Raw genomic sequence first — 25,095 nt, 5'->3', positions numbered from 1 at the left:
ATGGCGACAGTATCGGTTTGTTCCCGTCTCGGCCTGCTCAAGAGGAGTTTAGGACTCACTGCAGGGAGATGTTCAATTGCATTCCGGAGAAATTCGTCTACAAATATAGATGAGTTCGACGAATTCCAGTTGAAATATTTAGAAGGGGACGACACAGGTAATCAGATTTTTTACAGCAGTAGTTTAGACACCTTGGACCGATAGGACATAAGGCTCAAGAGGGGTGGGGAAGTATATAAACCAGTTGATTACAAATAGGAGCGAGTACATTTGTATAACAAGATATCAGTACTGATATTACTTAAAGATAACGTCATCTCTCTTACGGAAGTGTAACCCACGACCCGGAGTGTAGCTAGCCCTTCGAACTATATACATGTAAAGATTTTATACATATTTGTTCCTGGTTCATTGCAGTCGAGTACTATTTGATAAAGTATTTATAATTTTCAATAAAGAAACCCCTCCCCCCCTCTCTCTCTCTCTCTAATGTAGCAATTATAATATCAGGATTTGAAAAGTCTGAAAGGTGACAACTTGAAATACATTGTTTTATACTGTGTAAACATGTCGACGAGGAGGTGTCTCTCTTATTATGACATAACACAGTCAAAGTTCAAAATTTCTGGGTTATCTTTGCATTCATACAGGTGAATTGTTAGTTAATAAGCTGTATTACTAGAAAATGAAACAGCATGTCCATATTTGCACAAACCTTTCACAGCAAATATATTTCATTTTTGGGCTAACAAATAACTTTAAAACACAGCATATCTGAAAGCACATATGTTGACCTTTTAATGTCTTGTTTGATCTTGATTTTCATTTTGTTTAAACTTTTTTCAGTGGCTGTAGCTGTATATAGTATTTGAGAAAGACATACAGATCTTGAATATACTTCTACATTTTGTCATACACTATGATAAATATAGACATTGGGAAATAAGTCGGCAAACTCGCAGTCTCCTACATTAAAGATATAATCTTGATAAGCCTATAGTTGCCAATATTGTTTCTGTTAACTGTTACCTGATTGGATGGCATGGTGCCTGCTCTGATTGTCACTTTCCTGATCATATTGCAATTGATGCACATTGGAATTATCTCTGTATATCAGGAATCAACTTGTGACGTGCCTAATCAGAACAGTAATATAGGTTAAACTGATCACCTAGCCACCTTATCAAGATCTAGGTGAATACGTTACAGAATTATCTAATATTTATCACTTTGCTTTGACCATTGACCCTCTCAGACTGTTCAATGGGAGCATGTAGTTGACGTTATAATCAAGATAAAATATTAATTGTCTGACCTTCCAAATAACAGAGTCAACAAGCAAAGACATGTAGATAAACAATAATATAATGCAAACTTGCATTTGTATCTTGGGTAAGAAGTGAGATAACTAACTGAAAAGTTGACTAAAAGTTCATGAATTTTGATTTGACTGTTCTTATTACATTATTTTTGCTTTTATGCATTTTCAAACAAGTCTGACGTATTAATAATTCCACTTTGACTTGCCTTGGGATACATTGTTCTGCCCCACAGCACCATATTTTGCTACGACAATAGACCCATGCCTGGAAATATGCCCATCCATGTATGTTGCAGTTTATTAAAAATATCGTCAGGTCCAACTTCGGTTCAATGTCCTGCAATACGATCATGTTTAAGTTGGTGTTCTTTCATTATTTTTAAAAAATTTATTCCCATTGATTAAAATAATTATAACTGTTATGATATCGAATATTTGAAATTTACAAAATTTGGTAATACAACAAGATAATATAACAAAAGAGGTAAAAAATCCATGATGGATACAATTTTGATTATTTGTTTATCAGTATGTATAAACTTTCAGGTATTGCTGTCTTTTCCATGAACAGACCAGAAAGGAAAAATGCACTTGGAAGGAAGTTCCTGTCTCAGGTATATATAATAGTTACTTTGTCATTCCTTCAGTCAAAAGAATACACAATAAAATCATAATAATTTGTTTTCATCTCCTGTGATTGAACTTGTCCTCCCTGGAAAAAGGAAAATGTATAGTGTGATAAAGCCCCAGGTTTCTTTTCCCCAACACTGAATTTTGGACAAAATAGTTGATAGATATCATGTGTAGGACTTGAGAGCACTGCAAAAGTAAGGAATGATATCTAAATGTAGATTTCATTAATGTTGTTTGGTATCTCTAAATGTTTGTTTTCTTTCTTTCTTTCTTTCTTTCTTTCAAAGATGTTTAAAACAAGTATATACTTCTTCATGAATAGATTGATATGTTGAGAAGTGACTTGGAGCCTGTAGGCAATATAAGAAAGGTTTTGATGGTTTGATCTCAGTTTCAATAAATACAAAATACAAATATGTACCTGGTATATACATGTACAATACTTCTGAATTCTTCATTATTGTGTTGAGGTAAAAATGAATGATATTTTCAAAAGTAAAAACATCAGTTAATTATCTGTTACAGATAGCTGATATGAACCAATGAACAATGACAGTTAGCTATGAATATATATACAGTCAAACTTTAATGAATCAAACTTCGATTGTTCAAATTTCTCGATGTATCTATTTTTTTGGGGGTTTTTTTTGGTAGTCCTTTGAACTTTAAAACATCAAAGTTTGACTGTATATATAATTGAACCAAATCAATATGTGTCTGTACCCTCTAGTTCACAATTCTCTGTATTTATTTATCTTTTTAAATGTCACAGTTCACAGAATGTATGAAGAAAGTCAAGTTTGACAAGAGCATTCGAGTAGTTATCCTTCGAAGTTTGGTGCCTGGGGTGTTCTGTGCAGGTGTGTAGGCATTTTGTTCTAGTTATGTATGTAAAGATATTTTTCAGTGTTTGGTACAATAAAATTGTGCTTTGTTAAAGAATCTTTTATCTTATCCATATTTTAAATAATTTTTTTATCTAGTTAAATTTTTGGAATCGGTGAAGTGCATTGGAAGTAATCTATGGTAGGAAAGTGTATGTTTAATACAGTGTAACCACTGTCTATCGTTTAATACAGTGCATCCACAGTCTATCGTTATGTCTTTTATCAGTAACATATGATTGTTACATAGTTCTGGTGTTCGGAGTGCAAGGATGACTCAAATCAGATATTGATTTTGTGATTTTTGTCTGATTGGCAGTTTATTGTGTCTACAGGTGCTGATCTGAAGGAACGTGCCCAGATGACTGATGCGGAGACTGGACCCTTTGTAGCTGGTCTACGGGCCTCTGTAAATGACATGGACAACCTCCCCATGCCGACAATCGCAGCCATTGATGGAGTGGCATTAGGGGGCGGTACTGAAGTGTCCCTGGCTTGCGACCTACGAGTAGCATGTACGTATCTCCTGAACACTTTCTTTAGAGTTTATAGATATCAATTTGGCTGACATTTATCAGTTTGGTTTTCCATTTTCTTCTAGAAATGAAAAATGTGTATTATATAAGTCATAGTTTTTTTACATCATAATGATCAATAGTAATCTGCTAATAGGATTGTGGTCGAAAGAACTTGATTGTCTATGTGATTTTAGGGTCACAAACCAGATGTTGACTTTATTACTACACCAAATATATTTGAATTTTTTTGTTTGGAAATTCTTATTATTTCCTTAATTCCAGACCACTTTATATTCTTTTCTGATATTTGTAGAAAAACAAAATTTTCAGTGGCAGTATATGTGTAACGTCATGTCTCAGCTGTAGACAAAATGTTGATTTTAATCACTCTTACTGACATGCTTGTTTCAATAGAGGCCAGAGCAAATATCATTAAATGTACAAATTTTGTGTATTTGTGGAGGTATAAATCTGTATATTTCAGCCACAACAGCCAAACTGGGTCTGGTGGAGACAAGACTGGCTATTATTCCAGGGGGAGGTAACTAATTGTTACAATCATATTTAAAAATTAAGAATAGAACAGGAAGCCTCAAGACCAAACTATTTTTGAAGTATTTGGTTATTACAATGTCTTTCATACAGATAATGTATGATAGTGCAATGTGTTTGGGTTTCTCTTCTTCTCCCTCTACAAGTCTACAGTAGTTAAAGTAATGCCAGACCGTATACATACTAAAGCCTGTCTGTTTATAAACTGATTTGTCAGTACTTTATGAGTAATATATCAGGCATAAATCTTGATGAACTTACAAATATTAGGGAAGTGCACGAAAAGCTTGGTGGAAGCTTGTCAGAAAGCCAAATCAGTAACTATAGGTCAGCCTATATTTCGTAAATGAACAAACTTGGTCCGACTAGTTAAATAAAAAAAATTGAAAATGGCCTTGGTTTCTGAATCAAATTGAATGGACACTACTAAAGAAATATTTGAGTTTCCATCCTCTTGAATTCACGATGAGTTTTTGTGTATCATGTAACTTAGTTATTTTTACAAACATTCATGAAAATAGTATTTTATCAGACCGATACAAAGTACAATATCTAAATCAGCAACATTTCCACTCTATATCACTTTCTGCGTTGACGTCACAATGTATATGACACCTTGAAGTTATGACGTCACAATGGAAATAATGAGAACCTTCAGCCAATTACAGTTCCACTAGGTCATATGACATATAACAAAATCATTATGTAATAGGAGTTATACTCTGCTAACAGGGAAGTTAGGTGATATAAGAAGTTGATATTACATCTGTATAATATTATATCACAGCTGTATGATATATAACACAGGCGGGACACAGAGACTGCCCAGAATCATAAATCCAGCTGTAGCTCGGGAGCTCATGTACACGGCACGTGTGGTAGATGGAAAAGAAGCTGAGAGAATTGGACTGGTGAACCACTGTGTGGAGCAGAATGAAAACGGAGATGCTGGATACCAGAGAGCACTGAAACTTGCCCAGGAAATACTACCACAGGTAATACATACCTTAGTTTTACCACAGTAAGGGAACTCTGTCACTGGTATTTGTTAACAAACAAGGAAAGATGAAAGGTTAAACGTTTCATAATGTGAGTAGGAAAACCTTGTTATATCATAAAGAGGATAGACTGTTTATTAAACACAAGAATGAAAAAGATCAGTTTTAAAATTTGAAACGGATACTATTAAAGAAGTTGCAGATGAAACCATGTCATGGATTTGTAGTTGGATGAATAAAGGGTGACCCATATCTAGATCTGTTTCATTATATAATTGATACGGTCAGTTATAACAGAAACAACTACCCAAGAGACAATATAATGTTGAATCAAGGTTTTGGCATACATTAACTTCTAACATTTTTACCACACTTTGAAAACTCAGTAACAACATTGAATTAACATTTTTTCATTTAAGGGACCAGTTGCTTTACGTATGGCTAAGATGGCAATCAGCAGAGGTACTGAGGTGAGTGTTTGACCTATCATTGTGATGAACACAACAAATATCTGATTTTAATCTGTGGAAAACAAAACTTGTTTTCTGACCTTCTTCTTCTTTCAGCTTTGTTTGGTAATGGCATGCTTTTATTTATTGTTTTGGAATCTCCTACTCAGCACCATGATTACTGTTGATCATATTGTGAATTTTTACTTCATGGGCTTATTTTGAATTTTCTTTTATCAACCATCAGTTACGATGACCTTTATGATCTGGTTCAGTTATAATTTTCTGCTCCTCTGCTGAAGCTACCATAAGGGTTGTTGCCCTTCCTAAAACATGAGAAAGTTGAGGCAGTTGTTAGAATCACCAGCAAAAATTATCAAAATCTTGCAACTTTAAATTTGCTCCACCATTTTATGGGGATGGGGGATTCAGTCTGGAAAACTGTGTACAGTGTTATCAATGTCCGACAATCACACACTTTCCTACGACATCCCTTTCTGAATCAATGTCATTTCTTGAGAACCTCTCCGCAGGTTTGATTCAATGTTCTACATCTAATTAAAGTAAGGTTATCATTGGTCAAGTTTAAGAGGTCAAAGTTTACATCTGATGACACCTGATACTTGCTGGATGGGAGTGACAACATTCATGTCTTGATAATTTTTTTCAGTTTAAATGTATTTTTGTAATTTTCTGTTCATTACTGCAGATGACATCAATCTTTCTCCTTTCATAACAACTTTATTCTGACCTTGCAGGTTGATCTTCACAGTGCTCTGTATTTTGAAGAGGCAGGATATTCACAGGTAAGCACTATTATAAATTGTGTACTCATAAATTGTCTGTACATTTATATCTCAAAATAGTACCTTTATTTTGTTTACCATCATATTTTTTCCTAACCACTGCTTTGGGCATTTGATTAATTTCATCATCTTACCAAGTCTGAGAAGACAAGTTTTAATCAAAAGATATTATAATTGAAAAAGTTTCATAACACTCTACTAATTTGTATGATCAGATTAAGTAGGATCTCAGTGACTTTATGAAACGTAAAGATAAGAGGTCATTTGGTACTGTTGGTATTACAACAGTGTTACTGTGGAAGGGATTGAACAGGAATGTGCTCACCTATCAAACCTCTCTCTCTGGAACTAAATATAATTTACTTCTTAAATATAAACCTGGTTTTAATGCCCTAGAGATAAAAAATGAGGTGGCATATTGATTTTGGTCTGTCTGTCTGGTATGTGTTTGGCATTGGTCAAAAATCCGTCAACATTTGCCAAAGTTATGGGACTTTAAAATCCTGACAGTAAAACATCTCTGTGTTTCCTTCAGTCGACTTTGATTTTTACCGTCAGATTTGAACCAGAGTTAGTTTTGAGTTTTGTTTTAATATGATCTCAAATGAGCTAGATATAACTCTGCCAATAGTTGTAAGTCTTATGGGATTTTAAAAAGTCAAAAAAGATCATTGCTTTGATTCAGTCAGATAAGTTTTTCAGTTTTATGGTAAGATTTGAACCATAATAGGTTTAATCTTTTGTATCAATAAGAAATCCAATTTAGTTCAATGTGGTAAAAATCTATGAGGATTTGCCAGAGTTACAGCACTTCAGATGATTCCTTTGTTTCTATCAAATTATTTTTTACCTTTGTTGCTGGTCTAAAACCTAATTGTCAAAGGATTTCAATATTGGACAAAATTTATCAATAGTTGCCAGAGCCAATCAGTATCTTCTACACTTTTGGAAAATGCTTTCTTATTTAGGACTTACATTCCTAGTGATCTTTCACTCTGTTGTACCACACTTGTTCACCTGCATCTTCAATATATTGCAAACTACCTTTCACCTGAATGCCCTAGCCATGATGTTGGCTTAGCCTTCATGAATGGCTTGCCTTTGGGGGCAGAACGTTTCTCAAACATATCTATTTGTTCCAGGTGATACCTACAAAGGATCGCCGGGAGGCCATGAAAGCTTTCATAGAAAAGAGGAAGCCGAAGTTTGAGGGTCATTAGTCTGGATAAGTGTTCCGAACCCTACTCCAAGTGGATAAATGATACAATTTCTACAGAAGATGGAAAATTGTTTAAAAAGTCTTTCTCGGGTGATCAGTAATAGGAATATTACTGGGAGATAAGCAGAGTTTCTTCTTTAAACAGAAGAGGTGTGTGATATTTAAATTAACCTAGAGGTTGATATGCGATTTTACTACTGAACAAAATATATGTTATCCTTGCTCTAGATGTGTTTCGAAAGATGTTTGTAGAGATTGTGAAGAGCGATGGGTCAAAATATATTCATTTTTGATAATTTCTAAAAGTGATATACAGAGTATTCTAAGTCAATGTGGGTTTTATATAATAATATTGTAAAGTGTTCCTTGTATTTGTTGCTTACTTCGGAACTATGAATAAGATGTGATCAAGGTATATAATTTAAATGCAAAATTTAATTGAAAGAAAGAAAACAATTGATTTAGACAATTTAAAGATGAGTAAATAGATTTGATTTCAATAATCATCATTTTTTTATCAGAACAAAATTATGACAATCATTTTGAAAAGATTCAGGTGTCTTTGAATTGTCTGTGTGAGCCATGTCTCTACATACCTGACATTGATTGACTGAAGATATGTATCGGATGCATTTATCATTCCAGAAAGTTTTTCATAGGTTTACAAATAACATGTAGTTGATATCATTCATGTGTGCTACTGAACCAGAGTATGAAAACAGAGTTCTATATTTTGTATATAGCCTATGATTAATATCAAAATAAAAAAAAATGTCTTCTTACATTGGTGAAAATTTGATTCTTTAATTTAATCATACATGGTTATATTTGCAAACATCTCAGTAATTTTTTGTGGTGAATTTATGAAAACATATTTCTTGAAAAGTTAAAAAAAAATTTAACCTCAGAAGACCCACAGGAAATCTGCCTCAAAGTAGGACTGACTACAGGACAATATCCCCAGCAGACCTACATGAAATTTGCCTCAAAGTAGGACTGACTATAGGACAGTATCCCCAGCAGACCTACATGAAATTTGCCTCAAAGTAGAACTGATTACAGGACGTCAACACCAGCAGTTGTCAAAACTCTCAAGATTCACAAACATTTTGAATACATGACCCCAAGTTTTCATACCATGCACATTAATTTATTCTTGAACATTCATGACAAATAAATAATCAATGTGACCACTAATTATTTCTTCAAACAAAAAAAAAAAAAAAACAAACAAACAAAAATAAATTATTAGAAAACTTAGTGTTTAGAGAAACATCCAGAACTTAGCAACTGTTGAAGTTATTGGGAACTCTGGCAAAGAGAATATTGCAAACTTTTGAAACAGGAGAAAAAAAAAGTCTACAAGACATTCATACCAATGACTCCTGCATACAAGTATATATTGTTTATATTGTTCAATGCATTTGCAGATGTCAAATGTGACTCCTAATGCTCTGCCTTTCACCAATCATCACCTTGATATAATAGGTTGACATGGTAACTATGTCACTTTGGTGTGAATATGAACCAAATCTGATGACAACAGCTACAGGACAAGACAGACATCGGTAACACTACATATTCCCACATAAAATGACAGGACATAAAGATGAAGAAATCGGCATTTATCTGATAATAGACTCTTTATTTAAATAAACACATTCTTTGTAGAGAAACAAATGTAACAAAAATAATATATAGAACTACATTTAACAGTGTTTATGTACATGGAATATTTTGACCACTGACCTCCAAAAAATATGGGGTCAAATTTGCCAAATATTCCCATCAATCTGGTCATCACATATTTTATATGTTAATTGCACTTTTTATGATAGCATTTGATTATATCAAAAAATTACTTTGATTTTGATGGGTACTGTTACAATACATTTGCATACTTCCTAGGTCAAATGTCCTACTGATACATGTATTTCAAAACAACTTTTCTGACCAAAGATACCCTATTTTAAAACTGTAATAAGTGAATGTAAATATCAGGTGCATCTTTTTGGGGTTTACAGATTTTTATTATTTTCCTTAAATTTTTCCACAATAAAAGCAAAAAGCGAGAAATCATTTTCAATAACGAGGGAAATGTATCTTGAAATATATTTCTCTGATCAATTGTTTCACAGCAGCTAGTTGTGGCCAAAAAATAGAGCTTTCAAGGCACAATTTCTACATTTCCTTGAGGGATTATTTATAGGTAACAGAGATGGACAACCATTTTAATACTTTTGATCAAACAGAATCTGTTGTTAGAAGATGACACCAAGATAAAACCAAAATTGTGCAAGGTTGATCCTTAACGTTGCAACCAACATACAAATTTATTGACACTTTTTTTCGTTAGAAATTTCACATAAAAAATAAAAGATTGGATTTAAGACACAATGTTGATATTGGCCTGTGATTGTTTAACACAAGAAGAAAAAACACTGTGCATGAAATTACAAAATGTAATGCATAAAGATGACAAGGTTATTCCAAGAGATTTCAGAGTCATTCCAAGCCACTTAAGGACAATCCATGGATGTCAACGTTAATACAGACCCTTCAGTATTCATTAGACATCACGAGTACAAATATACATTACCCCGAACTGACAAATATACAATGGTGATAAATACAATTTCAAAAACACACCAACATGCACACGTACATATATATATACACAATCAAGCACACATACACATCGACACACACACAAAATTTATATTATCAAGGCATTGATTCATTGAGCCTGTTTCAAATACGTATTGATCACGAAGACTTCAAAACACAAAAGAGTCTCCTTCAAAAAACAAGACAAATGAACTGAAAAAAAAAATTGAGTGAAAAAAATCTTCCCCTTCAATATAAAGCATTCTGTACATGAAGCACTACAAGTGATCTGTCCATCAAAATCTAAGCATTGGTACATATATAATGAAAGCAACTGACAAGATAAATTTATCTAATTTTGAGCAAAAACTGTTTGAAATTTAAGGGTGATTTCTTATAAGATGTTTATACAGGTACTAAAATATCTCTGAATTAATAGATATTTCATAACATACTTTGAAAGCCAGGGACATTTAACTAATTCGATTAAAACATTGGTATAATTTTTAGAAATAAGTTGTCTGAAATGAGGATTGTTATATTTCACTTTTATAATTACACCATTCATTTAATAAATGTATGAAATCAAGAAATAAAATGCTCTTTCCTCACTTTTTACATCAACGATAATCAAAAAGGTAGATAGGGGTAAGAAAAACAAATATGATTCATAAGTTCATCTGAATGGCATACCATCAAAATGCCCAAAGTATCCAAAATAAAAGTGTTTTGGAGAAACAAAACTTACACACTTAATTTTGTCCAGAGTTATCTCCATAAATATCAAAGGAAAAGAGAAGGATATAATGTTAATTGTAAACTGCAAAGATACAAGAAAAAAAAATAGATCACAGTTGTGTAAATTAAAATTTCAAATATACCAATAAGTACGTAGAATAGGGAACATCTTTGTATTGAGATATATATGATATGTATCATATCGAGGAAAGACACAGTGGCGGTCTGGAGATAGCTCACACTGATACAGGGTCCATGGGAACAACGTTTTGTTGGCAGCGGTCATTCTGGACTTGTGGGCATATTGACCACAGTGAAAACATTTGCTGCAGGATTACTGGTTAATATATCTATCAATATCATTAATTCATTAAACAATAGCCGTTTATCTGTACAACTCTTCCAAACTATTATAACAATCAAAGTTACTGGATATTTTAAACTTATACACAATGAGAACATAACAAAAACAAGCATATAACTTAATAATTTGTTTGGAACACTAAATTAATTTTGATTTATTTCACACAGTGAGTAAATCCCACTTTTCAAACTGGTGTCTATGGCAACACTGATTTCTGGTATGGATTACTCGTCAAGTTCATGGCATGGAAAGTTGTGATCTGAGGTCTATAGTTCCCAGTCTAGATCACTATTGTCTGGCGTTTGATAAAGTGATAAACGTAATGCTCGTTGACGTTTCTCCATGCCCATCTGAATGGCCATCATGATGTCTCGTTCATGACGTGATAAGCTACGGGAGCGACGTCTAGATCGCTGGGTGTGATGTGGAGACTGGGATCTTGATCTAACATAACGTCGTACACCACCACCCCAGACCACCTGGATGGCGTCTCGTCCATGGCTCCTACTGCGGCGTTCAAACTGTGCGGCACCATGGCTGTCTGCGCGGGTTCGTGTCTGGACATTAGGGGTAGTGATGAATTCCTTTCGATGGAAGAATTTAGGAGTAGCATCCTCTTTAGTGTTAAGCATCCAATTTCCATCCTTAGTGCTATTTTTCTTATTGTATTGATTGGTTTTATTTACACTGCCTCCCTGACTGCCTTCACCATCAACATCCATCGTTCCAAACACTCGTGTGAATCTCTCTAAGTCCGTCTCTGCTTTTTCCTGAAGTTTGTTTGATTTATTTCGATGAGGTGAGCTATTTCTTCCATGGCTGCTACTGTAAGTTTTAAAGACAATTGACAATTAATTAATAAAACATTATTGTTGATATTGGAGAATAAATAAAGCAGGAAAAATAGGATTTATTAAGTTTTAATTTAAGTGGTAGCTCAGATGTGGAAATTTGATTTAACATAATTTCAAATCAGCAGTGTTACCTTGCATAGCATAAAACAGATGTTCTGTTTACTATTTTGTTAATTACCCGGTATATTCATATATTGTTATTTTTTTCCTTTATAAAAGCTGAAATATATGTATCTGGAAGAACAGGAACTATAGTCACTGTGTGAATTTGAGTTCAAGACTGTACTACTGCTAGAGTGAAAATCGACCTGGTTGAATCAGTCACTGAAAATTTAACAGAACATGAGAAACATGTGTAGATCAATACAATGCATTATGCAATGGTTGTTGATGAAGACAATTATGTTAAATATGTAAAGAACCGTCTTGATAATCTGTAGTGAGATGAAAAGGTTTTCATAATTTTCCCAAATTCCCTTCAGTGACTTTTTTTAATAAACAAATCTCCAAGAAGTATTTTCGTCATTTATATGTCCTGTATCAATCATAACAGTATTTACCTGTCTGTTGGCTCTCTGTTTCCAGGTCTCAGACTTCCAGCTAAAAAAACAAAAACAAAAAAATGAAAAAAGTCTTTTATGATCATCATATATTTTAAATTGCACTTAGAATTCCAAGAATATAGAAAACAAAAATTTTACAAAACAGACATACATATCCTGAAAGACAATCCAGGTATATATTCTATGCCCTCTGTTTAACAAAGTATATGATATGTCACCAAACTGATTACAAACTGTTCAATGTGTAATAAACAAGTATTTCTTTCTAATTTAGGTTGTATTCTAACTTTTTTTTTTAATCATGAATATTGAGAGAATAATTTTTCAAGCAAACCTCCAGTAGAGGTGATTTCAAGATGGAGTGGTTGCTGACTTTCCAATGAATATTTTCTACAATGTAGACATCAGATAAGACCTCTTATAGAACATCTGTTATGCTTCTTTACGTAACATCAACTCAAATGTTATTTTGAAAACAAATACGACTGTTTGGAGATAAATTCATTTGTTATAATACAGACATTTGATAAGATAATCATAAAGAGAAAACGTCTAAAAATAGATCTTTTGTTTAGTGAATAAAAGCATTAGTTCCAGTATTATTTAATAAAGCGACTTTGTAAGATAACTAAATGCTGGAATAAAAATATTGCCAAACTGTACTTTTCAGATTACCTCCCTTGAACATCCTTGTATATAATAGTAGCAATGTTTAAAACAATAAGAACGGAACCTTTTGTGCTCATGCAGTTTAAAATCAAGAATTGAATTCTTGATTACTTTGTGTGCATTCTTGATTTGAAGTACTGAGTGGCTACAAGAAGTGGTTTCCTTGGATAAATAGATTCATGCATGGATTTCCATATACCAACTTTTACAGAAGCATATTGATGTTACACTATATGTTTCTGTACTCTTTACAATTGGTCCTGCTTGAAGCATGCAACATAAAATGGTTGTTCCTAACTTTCCTAACATCATGGAAGAAAGAAAGAGTATGGATGAAGCTGATGAATTCTCCCCGAAAACAACATTATTGGACACAAAATTTTAACAAAGGGCAATAACTCTGTAAATCAGGGGTCAAGATACACTTCACATTGACTGATGAATATATAATGTTTCATTATCCTAGTTCAAATGCTTTCAACGTTACCCTCCGGACACCAAATTTTAACAAAGGGCAATAGCTCTTAGAGGTTACTGGCCCTGAATTGGGTACACTGTACATGTCTTAGTATTATCAATGTATAGAGTAGGTTTCAGTTATTTAGAGATCAAGGGCCTTGAATTTGGTACATTTCATATCCCTTAAGTAAGACCAATGTAAAACACCATGCTTAATGATTTTTGCTTAACTTTGCTTATCAGTGGTACATTAATTGCTTATTACACATTTTAAACAAAGAAAATTCAGAAAACCATTGTTTTATATACATCATTAGGATTATCTCCTGAAACCTTTCACAATGCAGGTTCTTTTCAAAATTAGCTGAATTAATTGTTTTGCATTGAACTTAAATGCTTAAAACCATGATGTATAAGCTAAGGAATATTCCACCTCAATTTTTTTGGAAAACTTACCCTAAATAAAATAACACTTGCATGTTTGAGTCTATTGTGGATTAAACAGTATATATGTGTAAGTAAAATAATTGATAACATATGTATGTTAAGCTGTGTCAGTATTTTGGGTTACGAGTATCAGTCACTTAAATATGTTTTTGGTGACTAAGTATATCTATCAGTATTTGTTTCTACTTAACATTAGTGATCAGGAATTATTGCAGAGAATTGACACAAAGAGTGTAGTTATCATCTAAATATAGATCAGGTAACTGTCAGTACACAGAAAATTTGGGACATCATCTAGTTACAGCGAGTCCAAACTCAGATTTTTAAGTAATTATTTCAAATAAGAAATCGAAACTGATCATACTCCCATATAATCAAAATGGCAGATCAAGTCACTTTTCACATTTGCTTTAACCAATATATAAGGTCGTCTAAGATAGTCGAATCATGCCAATTTCTCCAATCTAGCTGACAAGATGACTAGTAAGCAATATAGAATTAAAAATTATTTTTGGAGGGGAAATTCCAATATTCCATCATTTCCTTTAATTTTTTGAAAATTACATGCAGTTTTAAGTATTTAGATAATCATTAAATAAGTATCGTTTTTTCAAACGTGAATTTTTTTGGTCAAATTTCTTATAACAATTGTAAAATGCAGAGAGATGAGCCTGACAGTTACCTACATGGTACCATAGTAATAGAGGTTTGCCTGTCTTACCACTATATAGCTGGAGTCACTGAAATGCAAAATATCAAGTTTATGTACATATTTTCTATGTACACCAGCACCCCCTAGTGAGCCATAAAGAATTCCAAGACTGCAGCCCAGTACACCTTAGTGAGCCACAAAGAATTCCAAGACTGCAGCCCAGTACACCCTAGTGAGCCACAAAGAATTCCAAGACTGCAGCCCAGTACACCCTAGTGAGCCACAAAGAGTTCCAAGACTGAAGCCCCACACCCCCTAATGAGCCACAAGGAAATCCAGTCCAGCACCATCTAGTGGCAAATTGGTAAATCCCGAATCCACAGAAAATTGTACCATGCAGTGCACCATCTAATGACAACAAGATGATCTGACAACAAGATGATCTACCAAGACCATTTATCAATACGACCATTGATGTATCAATATTGTTGGAGTGATCGTGTATTTGCAGTGGATAGTAGAAAGAGGGGTGACAATATTTTCTTACACAAGTAGAGACCAGAGTAAGAGAGAGCATCACTGAACTAGAAACTAAGCTTGTCAATGTGTACACTTATCAAATACAATTCCTGCCTATTCTTGGTTCACAAATCAGGGGCCATAATCAGTAGTGTTGTACACTTATCAAATACAATTCCTGCCTATTACTGGTTCACAAATCATCAGTATAGGGGCCATAATCAGTAGTGTTGTACACTCATCAAATACAATTCCTGCCTATTCCTGGTTCACAAATCATCAGTATAGGGGCCATAATCAGTAGTGTTGTACACTCATCAAATACAATTCCTGCCTATTCTTGGTTCACAAATCAGGGGCCATAATCAGTAGTGTTGTACACTTATCAAATACAATTCCTGCCTATTCCTGGTTCACAAATCATCAGTATAGGGGCCATAATCAGTAGTGTTGTACACTCATCAAATACAATTCCTGCCTATTACTGGTTCACAAATCATCAGTATAGGGGTCATAATCAGTAGTGTTGTACACTCATCAAATACAATTCCTGCCTATTCCTGGTTCACAAATCATCAGTATAGGGGTCATAATCAGTAGTGTTGTACACTCATCAAATACAATTCCTGCCTATTCCTGGTTCACAAATCATCAGTATAGGGGCCATAATCAGTAGTGTTGTACACTCATCAAATACAATTCCTGCCTATTCCTGGTTCACAAATCATCAGTATAGGGGTCATAATCAGTAGTGTTGTACACTCATCAAATACAAGTCCTGACTATTCCTGGTTCACAAATCATCAGTATAGGGGCCATAATCAGTAGTGTTGTACACTCATCAAATACAATTCCTGACTATTCTTGGTTCACAAATCAGGGGCCATAATCAGTAGTGTTGTCATGCAGCAAAAATGTGATAAATAAAGGTAAGTTTAAAAACATAACACACCATCACATTCACACTGCAAATCACTTTTTGGGAATACACTTGTAACTGGGACTATACCCAGTATAAAAAATGACAAATTATAAATAATTTACAAAAAAAAAAAAAAAAAAAAATTATTTCGAATTTGTTCCTCTATCAATTTAAAACAAAGGTAAATTGTTTTGTTATTGAAATTTCATTCTATTTCTTGATTGAAGTTATACCAGAGTACGGAAATGTCCAAAACAGATTGAAAAGATTTAAAAAAGACTAAGTGAAATGATTCCAAACACGATAAAAAGTGATTTGCATTTTCACAAACAATCACAAACATCAAAGGTAATTTGTTATCTGATGGTAGAGACTTAAAATCCTTTGGGTAGGGATGACGTACCATCTGAGGACTTTACACCACGACGAATACAGATCATCAGACGCTTGGTTCGGGTAAGGGAGGTAATCTGCCGCTCGGTCAGGGAGCGAATGTCAACTCCATCAATCTGGAAGAGCATGTTATGACAGCTGTGATGTCATCAATCAGATAGAACACTTCCGGCATAGACAAAATATAATTCTTAATTATGTAAATTCTATTCCCACTGATGACACAGCTTATCAACTGAATAATGCTTTGTTCAATTAATTTTTTCAATGAATCAGATTATCAGCAAAAACTGCATTCAAAAAATGAATTGATAAAAACATTTAACACTCATTTCTTCATGAATTAGACAAGTGAATAACTTCAGTGTTGTAATATTATATATTATGAAGTAAGAGTGCCTTTTTTACCTTTGTGATTAGGTCACCAGCTACTATCCCAGCCTTGTAAGCTGGCGAGTTAGCATCCACGGATCTCACCACCAAAACCTTATTCTTGTTCCTCCTGTAAAGAAAACAAGACCTTTGACTTATGATCTTAAAACAAGAAATCCTCCATTTAGCTCCCCCATTATATTAAAGTAATTTTGGTCAAAATCCCTAAAAATAAGTAGCAATGGTAATGTCTTTAAAACGAGGCAATGTGAATCAGCATAGTTCGGTGGTGGCAAATTTTTTACCTTTTTCAGGGTGGTAAATAGTTTGAATAGTTAAACTCTGTCAAACCTTGTTAAAACTTAAATATAAGTGTACCAGGTATGTAAACATATAAGGCCCATAAGGCCAATAAACTGTTAAAACTTAGATATAAGACATAAATGTTCTACATCTATCCTGTAGCGTGGTCGTCCATTCACTATCATTGACACTGATATGACTATAAAGAAGGTTACCTGTCGGCAGATCAAACGAGACAGAAAAGTTCCTAACAGGAAAACTATATTAATTACCTGTTTGTAGCACAGCCAAGTCTGCCATCGACAGAGGGGTAAACCAAAACCTCTAACTCAACGACTTGTAGATGTTCCGAAACTTTTCCTGAAACATGGCGTTACCAATGTAAGGCTGGGACATTAGTGGGAGGGTATTATTAGATGTCATTCTCATGTATGTAAATTACTCAAAGTATCGTACAGATGTTTACATAATCTATATAATAAAATCTGCCTTCAATGGTGAATAATTCAATGCAAAATGGTTGTAATGAATACACATATCACTTTTACTTCCTTCTCCCTCAGGCGGAACAATTTCTTTGCATTAATTGTTTATTTGTCAACAACGTATTATGAGTAATGAAGGAAGGAAAACACGAAGGTTCATATATAGATATGACCATATATAACATAGATACGTATGTAAAAAGGTAATTGTGAGGGACATTTTCTACCAATTAACAATACCAAATATACTGACTTATGTTATAGTTGTTGCAATACCCATATATTCTTTAATCGTCCTTCGAGACCTTTTGTATTTTTGAGTTTTTTCATGAACATTTAGGGGGAAAAGGCTAGGTCTTAAACAATGAATGGGCTTTCAGCGACGAATTTGACCATCGTTTTTCCTCAAATCTGTAGCTCAGTTTTTGTAGTATCTTTATTTTAGGAATTAAGGATAATCTAGGATTGGATCAAGATATTTAATGGTGTATGTAGATAAGCTTTACACGTAGACAAATAGACCTATATAGACTTACTTTGACTGTGGTGAGAACGGCGACGCCCACCGCTCTGAATCAACATGATGATGTTCCATGCATTTCTGATAAGTGTAACAGCCTCAGCATGTGTCAGATGTCGAAAGTCAGTGCCATTTACCTCCAGAATTGTATCTCCCAAAGCCACACCCTGTAAAAACACAACAAATTTTTATATCAATTACAAGCTAAAATCCTCACACCATAAATATATATATTCAAATGCATTCAAAATCAATTTCATTCTCTGACAGAGTTAAACTTCTTTTTTCAGAGTTCCTCAAATATGCCTACCCAAGTTTATCTAAAATTGGAGGTGGTTTATTGTGGGTAGGGTCCCTATATACAGGTAATACGATATACACACATATTAAATGTTTAACTTACCATGGGCTAATAACTGATAATAAGACAGTACATTTTTAAGTTCTTCCGAAATACCAACAAATTCTTTTACATTAATATGTTTTTGTCAATAAACCCAGCCCCTATAACTCTGCTACTTTTGAGTCAGAGATTCAAATTCTCTCTGCTTATTATAGTAAAGAGACATTTTTTTTAATTGATGCTAAACATACACACATTCCAAAATCTAAAACTTAAATATTTAATTTAACTTTTGATTTAAAACTAACTTTCATTAGGTGTTATATCTTCTGTAAAACTGGTTTTAGATACTCCTTGTTTTTGTTTTTTGTTTTTTGAAATATATACAGATATATTAAGAATGAATGGAAACCACACAATTTAATTTTTGTACTGGATGACTTGAAGAACCTGTTAAACAGGTACCAACAAACACCAGTTCACGAAAAAATGAAAGATTACACTATCGCAATCACAGGTAAAACTAAATTTTTGTGAATTTATGCTTGAATTATTCCAATGTAATAGAAACAAAGTGAAAAACTATTTCTGTAATTAACAATTTTTGTGAAATTTTTCACGACTTGATTGTTCTGGAAATGCTTCAAAATAATTTCATTTTTTTATCCATACCTGTCTAGACTTTTGCCTGAAATCAGTCAAGCATATCCATGTCTTGTTTATCTAAGCCTGGAAACCTGTGACTTTACTATAGATATTCTAACTCCATGGGTGTTCACTGTGTTTAATTAGGTGATACATATACATTAGTCCTAAACTCAAAGTAAAAATATTATAAATCAGACACACTGATATATATTCCTAAACTGGTTTTTTTCTTCTATAAACCAAGACCTACTTGTGTAGAATATTTTCATCAACATACAACTATTCTTTCTACTTAAAGCAATCTACATCTGTTTTTTTTATTTGTTTTTTTGTTAAGTTATAAGAAAGTTATGCATGCTATTACACCGAAAATTCAAATTGTCTTAGACAAATGGTCATTATAAAAAAAAACTTCGCTATCTATTGTAAAACTGCTGCAATTTAAAAGTTTGATGTTTCTTTAGTATATAATATACACATTATGTTGTAGTGTATTTGTCAGCAGAATATAAATGTGGACAGATTAGAACTGCTGATGTTATCAGAAATAAGGGTGAATTTGTAGAAAAAGCCTGTCAAAGTTCTTTACAGGTCGACCGTGAACCACAAGGTACTCTCATAAATGAAACCAGGTCACTTTTTTTACTTGTATAAACCATCTAAATGTATGTTCTTAAGGCTAATGTACCACAGTCCATTTTTCATTAAAAAATGTATAAACCTGATATAGATAAAGATAAACAAAATACTTGAAAATTTGAATAGACATCTATTTTAAAAAGTAAATCACAATTTTGAAATGAAATTTGATAGAAACAACATCACTTATCTGATTTTCACCAGATAATGAATATTGCCAGATATATTGTACTTAACTAGATAAAGATTTTTTGATGTTATAACAAATGTCAAGGTCATTCTATAATTAGCATCCTACCTGTGAAGCAGCAGGTCCTTCGGGGTCAACTACGTTGACGGAGATTTCTGTTCCATATTCTTTTCCTCCTTGTATTCCGAGCCCTAAACTGCCATCCTCTCGTCTTGCAAGAAAAATCCTTCGCACAGTGCCGTTGTTGGAAGTCTTGACAACGTTGGATGTCTTCCTTGGTTCCGTATTTCCATAGTTACCAGAACCCCACAAGAAGACATCATCCCCATTGGTATCATCAACAGGTTTCAATGATTCTTCGTCATGCTCGCTGTAAATTCCACTCGTAACACTGGTGCCATGCTGGGAATTGATATCTGTATAATTTTTATAATTATTAGAATTTACCATGAACTTTTTTTCGCTGCCGCGTGAAACTATTTGGAATTTTCCAGAGGAGTCCTGGGCAATTACACGAGGATTTTCTGCGAGTGAGTTTCCGTGAGAGTAAATCCTTAGATAAGTTTCATAATTAGCAAACTGAAGACTACAGATCCTATGGAAATCCTCTTGCAGACTACGTGGAATACGGGAACTCAATTCTACAAGAAGAAGAAGTTTTTCGGTGGTGTTGATCAATGGTTTGACCTGATGACAAAGCGTTGCAACAGATTGTGTCTGCTTAAATTGATATAAAATCTGCTTGAATTCCTCACATTCGTATTCTGATAAAAGATCATGGGCAAGGTTTCGAAGAATGACTTCCCCACGTTGATCAGAGGAGTCCATCCTGACGACAGGTTGCCGTGCTTTTCTGCGGGCCTTCTGCAGCGGCCCCCAAGTCCACTGGGTATCGTACGGCCTCCTCAACACCTGAAAATATTTAGTAGTCTGTACGTGAATACGTGATTGAGTATGCATTTTTACTTTTGATTTGCTAATGAGAGGATGAAATTGATTGAAACACACTTGAATGTGCTCAATTTCAGACTAATGCAATGTGATGGTGACACATGTCAATTACACACGCAATCAAGACACTGGTTGATTTCACACAGTCACTGCATCATTATTATATATACGTAATAAAACTCCTTTTTAATTTTCACTTTAAGAATCACAACATTACATAGAACACATCCAGCAAACCACAATGTAGCAAAGGATTCAAAGATATGAATGTTGTCACACGCAAAATTGGTTAAATTCTGTGTCAGGCATCGTAATTAACACATCTTTTTTGTATGTTCATGTACCAGCAGCCATTACGAACTATCACAATTCACCATGGTACCGTCATGTGCTAACAGTTCTCAGTGAGTTCAAATGTGAGCACAGCAACCGACCGTTTGTGCAATTTATATAAATGGCCTTTTATACGCATGTATATCGCCGTTAAGGCTGTTGAAACCAATCACATGTATCATGTTCATCAATGGCTATAAAGTTATGTTCAGCCCTAGTACAACTCTCTCCATATCATGATTGGCTGACTTTGTGCTGTGGGAAACACAATATTTCCATCACTGGAGCATGAAAGCCTTATGATGTGAGTCAGCTATTTCCTTCTCTCACTAAGATCCTAACTTATCGCTCTAATGAAGATCTCTTGGGAGACACTCTATTAGGCAATTTGTTTAATGTCATCATATCAAAATTACATTTTTCAAGCCACAAATACATTAAAAGTGAGTAATGATAGTATTTTTAAAAAAAAAACACATTTTTTAATCAATTTAAACTTTTCTATTACGATTCCTTTTCAATTGCCACTATTACACTGAAAAATACTTAAATTCAACATTGATATTTAATTTATAATCCAAACATGTCTTACATCTTATATGCAGAAGCCTCTTTGTGAACATACATATATTTTTGTATGGACTTTGCATGAGATATATATTCAAACTATGATATCATGACAAAGTTGGTTTCAATTAAGAATTCAACAGCAACAACATTACATACTAAATTACCATGATAGAAAAAAAAAACTTTGTTATATTGTTTAAATATTATCCTACACATCATATAGTTCAGATCTTCTCTCTTGTAAAATATAGCTCAGATCTTCTCTCTTGTAAAATATAGTTCTGATCTTCTCTCTTGTAAAATATAGTTCTGATCTTCTCTCTTGTAAAATATAGTTCAGATCTTCTCTCTTGTAAAATATAGCTCACATCTTTTCTCTTGTACAATATAGCTCAGATCTCTCTTGTAAAATATAGTTCAGATCTTCTCTCTTGTAAAATATAGCTCTGATCTTCTCTCTTGTAAAATATAGCTCTGATCTTCTCTCTTGTAAAATATAGTTCAGATCTTCTCTCTTGTAAAATATAGTTCAGATCTTCTCTCTTGTAAAATATAGCTCTGATCTTCTCTCTTGTAAAATATAGTTCAGATCTTCTCTCTTGTAAAATATAGCTCAGATCTTCTCTCTTGTAAAATACAGCTCTGATCTTCTCTCTTGTAAAATATAGCTCAGATCTCTTGTAAAATATAGCTCAGATCTTTTCTCTTGTAAAATATAGCTCAGATCTCTCTTGTAAAATATAGCTCAGATCTCTCTTGTAAAATATAGCTCAGATCTTCTCTCTTGTAAAATATAGCTCACATCTTTTCTCTTGTAAAATATAGCTCAGATCTCTTGTAAAATATAGCTCACATCTTTTCTCTTGTAAAATATAGTTCAGATCTTCTCTCTTGTAAAATATAGCTCTGATCTTCTCTCTTGTAAAATATAGCTCTGATCTTCTCTCTTGTAAAATATAGCTCTGATCTTCTCTCTTGTAAAATATAGCTCTCTTGTAAAATATAGCTCTGATCTTCTCTCTTGTAAAATATAGCTCTGATCTTCTCTCTTGTAAAATATAGCTCTGATCTTCTCTCTTGTAAAATATAGTTCAGATCTTCTCTCTTGTAAACTATAGCTCAGATCTTCTCGCTTGTAAAATATAGCTCTGATCTTCTCTCTTGTAAAATATAGCTCTGATCTTCTCCCTTGTAAAATATAGTTCAGATATTCTCAGTATGATATATTGGAGATCTTCTTTCTCATATAGTATATTTTTCAGGTCTTATTTCAAATATAATAGGGTTGAGATCTTTTCCCTCCTATAATACAGATCGTAAACCTCCATATGATATGGTTCTTATGATTGGTTTTCCCTATAGACTTTCTCTCTATCTGATGGAAAACACATGCTTCAGGATCATGCAGGGAAAAACCAATAGATATATTTAACAAAAACATTTTCAACAGTGTATACAACATAAGGAAACATTTGACTTAAAGGCGAGATTTAAATTTACATGGTTCCAACACTAAAGCCCTGCTTTTTCTTACTAGCTACATATCTAACTTCTATATAGTTAAATATATAATCCACATAATTAAATAACCCAAGTTACCTTTAGATAATTACAAAGTGTTATTTGAGAAATAGATTTATACATGCAGATGTGTTTTAAAATATAACAATGTAGTTTAATGACATAGATATTTGATATACATGACAGCAGTGTTAAATGTCGTAAAGGAAGACCACACAATACCATTATTCTAATTTTACAATACCCATGATACCGTTATTCTATATCAATCCAAGTCTTTTAATCTAAATCTTTTCACCGCTCGAACAAAAATAGGATAGGAATTGTGACAGTTAGGTTAGATAAGATTTAGAGTTATTTTTAATTACTCATCCAAATATCTATACCAAAGAATTTACAAATAATTCCCACACACCTTCAAAACCTTGTCCACTTATTCACACAAATTTTGATTATGGAAATATTGATTTTTTCATGCCTTTCACCTGTAATGTCATAACTTTATATTTAAGCTCTGGAATTTTCCATTCAAATTCTATTTCTATTTTCATGTTAAAATCAATTTACATCAATTAAAATCTCATCCTTTATAAGTTATGAAGCTAATCAAGCTTCAAATAAAAAGATTTCGTCCTTGCACCTCTTTAATCAGACGTACAATATCATGTGCTATTTGATATTGTATGATATACTCACAGTGTATATATGTCACACCCTTGAAGTAGCCATGCATTGTTTATACCAAACAATTTTAACACCTCACACCTAATTCAGTAATTCTTTTTATAAATCCTGATTAAATAATAAACAATTAATGTACACAATCCCTTCATGATCCTCCATAACCAAATTATGAGAAACTAGACAAATGTATTATACAACCATTTTGTAAAAAAATTGCATCTTGTGGATTTTTTTTTTTTTTTTTTTTTGTGTTTAAATTTTAGTATACATAACAGCTTGTCAATTGTTAGTTCCTGGAACTGAACACACAAAAAAGATTTTCTGGAGAGATTAGATTGATACATCCCTAAAGATAAGCAATATCTTGATTACTTTCTCTTTACATATATATAGTAACAATCAAATCTCCTCTAAGGATGTGTGTGTTAAAACAGCATGGCTTCCCTTCTAAACATTATCATCTCCCATCTAAAGCCATATTTAACAGGTTCCTGGCATATGTCAGTATTTTCTTATTGGTTTTGTATGTTTGCAGGATTTATAACAGCTAGAATCATGTCAAGGCAGGATATCTTTATAGTAAAAGGTGGCCAACCCAGTGAACAACATACAGGAGGCCATCTACATAACACAAACTGCCCCAAGTAGGGATCAAACCACACATCTTGAATTTTCAACTAAAGTCGAAGTCTAATGCTCTACAGAGTTAATTCATTTTTCGTATTCGACAAGGACACACTTTCTTCAACTTATAATTCTTTAACATACAAGTCAATCTATCATTACCGGTAAACTTGGTTGTCAGGTGGCGCAGTTGTAACGCACTAGCCTTTCACCTAGCAGTCTGGGTTGGATTCCCGGAATGCCCAACCACATGGGTTTTCCCCGGGTACTCTGGTTTCCTCCCACACTAAGACTTGTCACACGCTTTTATCCGAGCAAACAAGAGTGATTAATATAAGTTGGAAA

At 33.4% G+C, this 25,095-nt stretch overlaps 2 protein-coding genes across 2 annotated transcripts; one reads left to right on the top strand and one right to left on the bottom strand.

The window, feature by feature from the left end:
* LOC132553886 (methylglutaconyl-CoA hydratase, mitochondrial-like) lies at nucleotides 1-8,045 on the top strand. The gene is made up of 9 exons (XM_060218173.1): nucleotides 1-157; nucleotides 1,868-1,935; nucleotides 2,727-2,814; nucleotides 3,174-3,353; nucleotides 3,841-3,897; nucleotides 4,716-4,903; nucleotides 5,326-5,376; nucleotides 6,114-6,161; nucleotides 7,304-8,045. The coding sequence occupies exons 1-9, from the start codon at nucleotides 1-3 to the stop codon at nucleotides 7,379-7,381; spliced, it is 915 nt and encodes a 304-aa protein (XP_060074156.1). The 3' UTR covers nucleotides 7,382-8,045.
* Nucleotides 8,046-11,355: 3,310 nt separating this feature from the next.
* LOC132553879 (uncharacterized) lies at nucleotides 11,356-21,027 on the bottom strand. The gene is made up of 7 exons (XM_060218165.1): nucleotides 20,176-21,027; nucleotides 18,264-18,414; nucleotides 17,515-17,602; nucleotides 16,976-17,069; nucleotides 16,578-16,683; nucleotides 12,504-12,543; nucleotides 11,356-11,911 (listed from the first exon to the last, which is right to left on the bottom strand). Exons 1-7 carry the CDS (start codon nucleotides 21,025-21,027, stop codon nucleotides 11,356-11,358), a joined length of 1,887 nt encoding a protein of 628 aa, XP_060074148.1.
* Nucleotides 21,028-25,095: the final 4,068 nt, after the last annotated feature.

The sequence above is a fragment of the Ylistrum balloti genome, unplaced genomic scaffold (genome assembly GCF_031769215.1).
Source record: "Ylistrum balloti isolate Yb309-2 unplaced genomic scaffold, AGI_CSIRO_Ybal_v1 Utg370364, whole genome shotgun sequence".
Taxonomy (NCBI): domain Eukaryota; kingdom Metazoa; phylum Mollusca; class Bivalvia; order Pectinida; family Pectinidae; genus Ylistrum; species Ylistrum balloti.
Note: the sequence above shows the minus strand (reverse complement) of the source record. Positions and strands in the feature narration are given on the sequence as shown.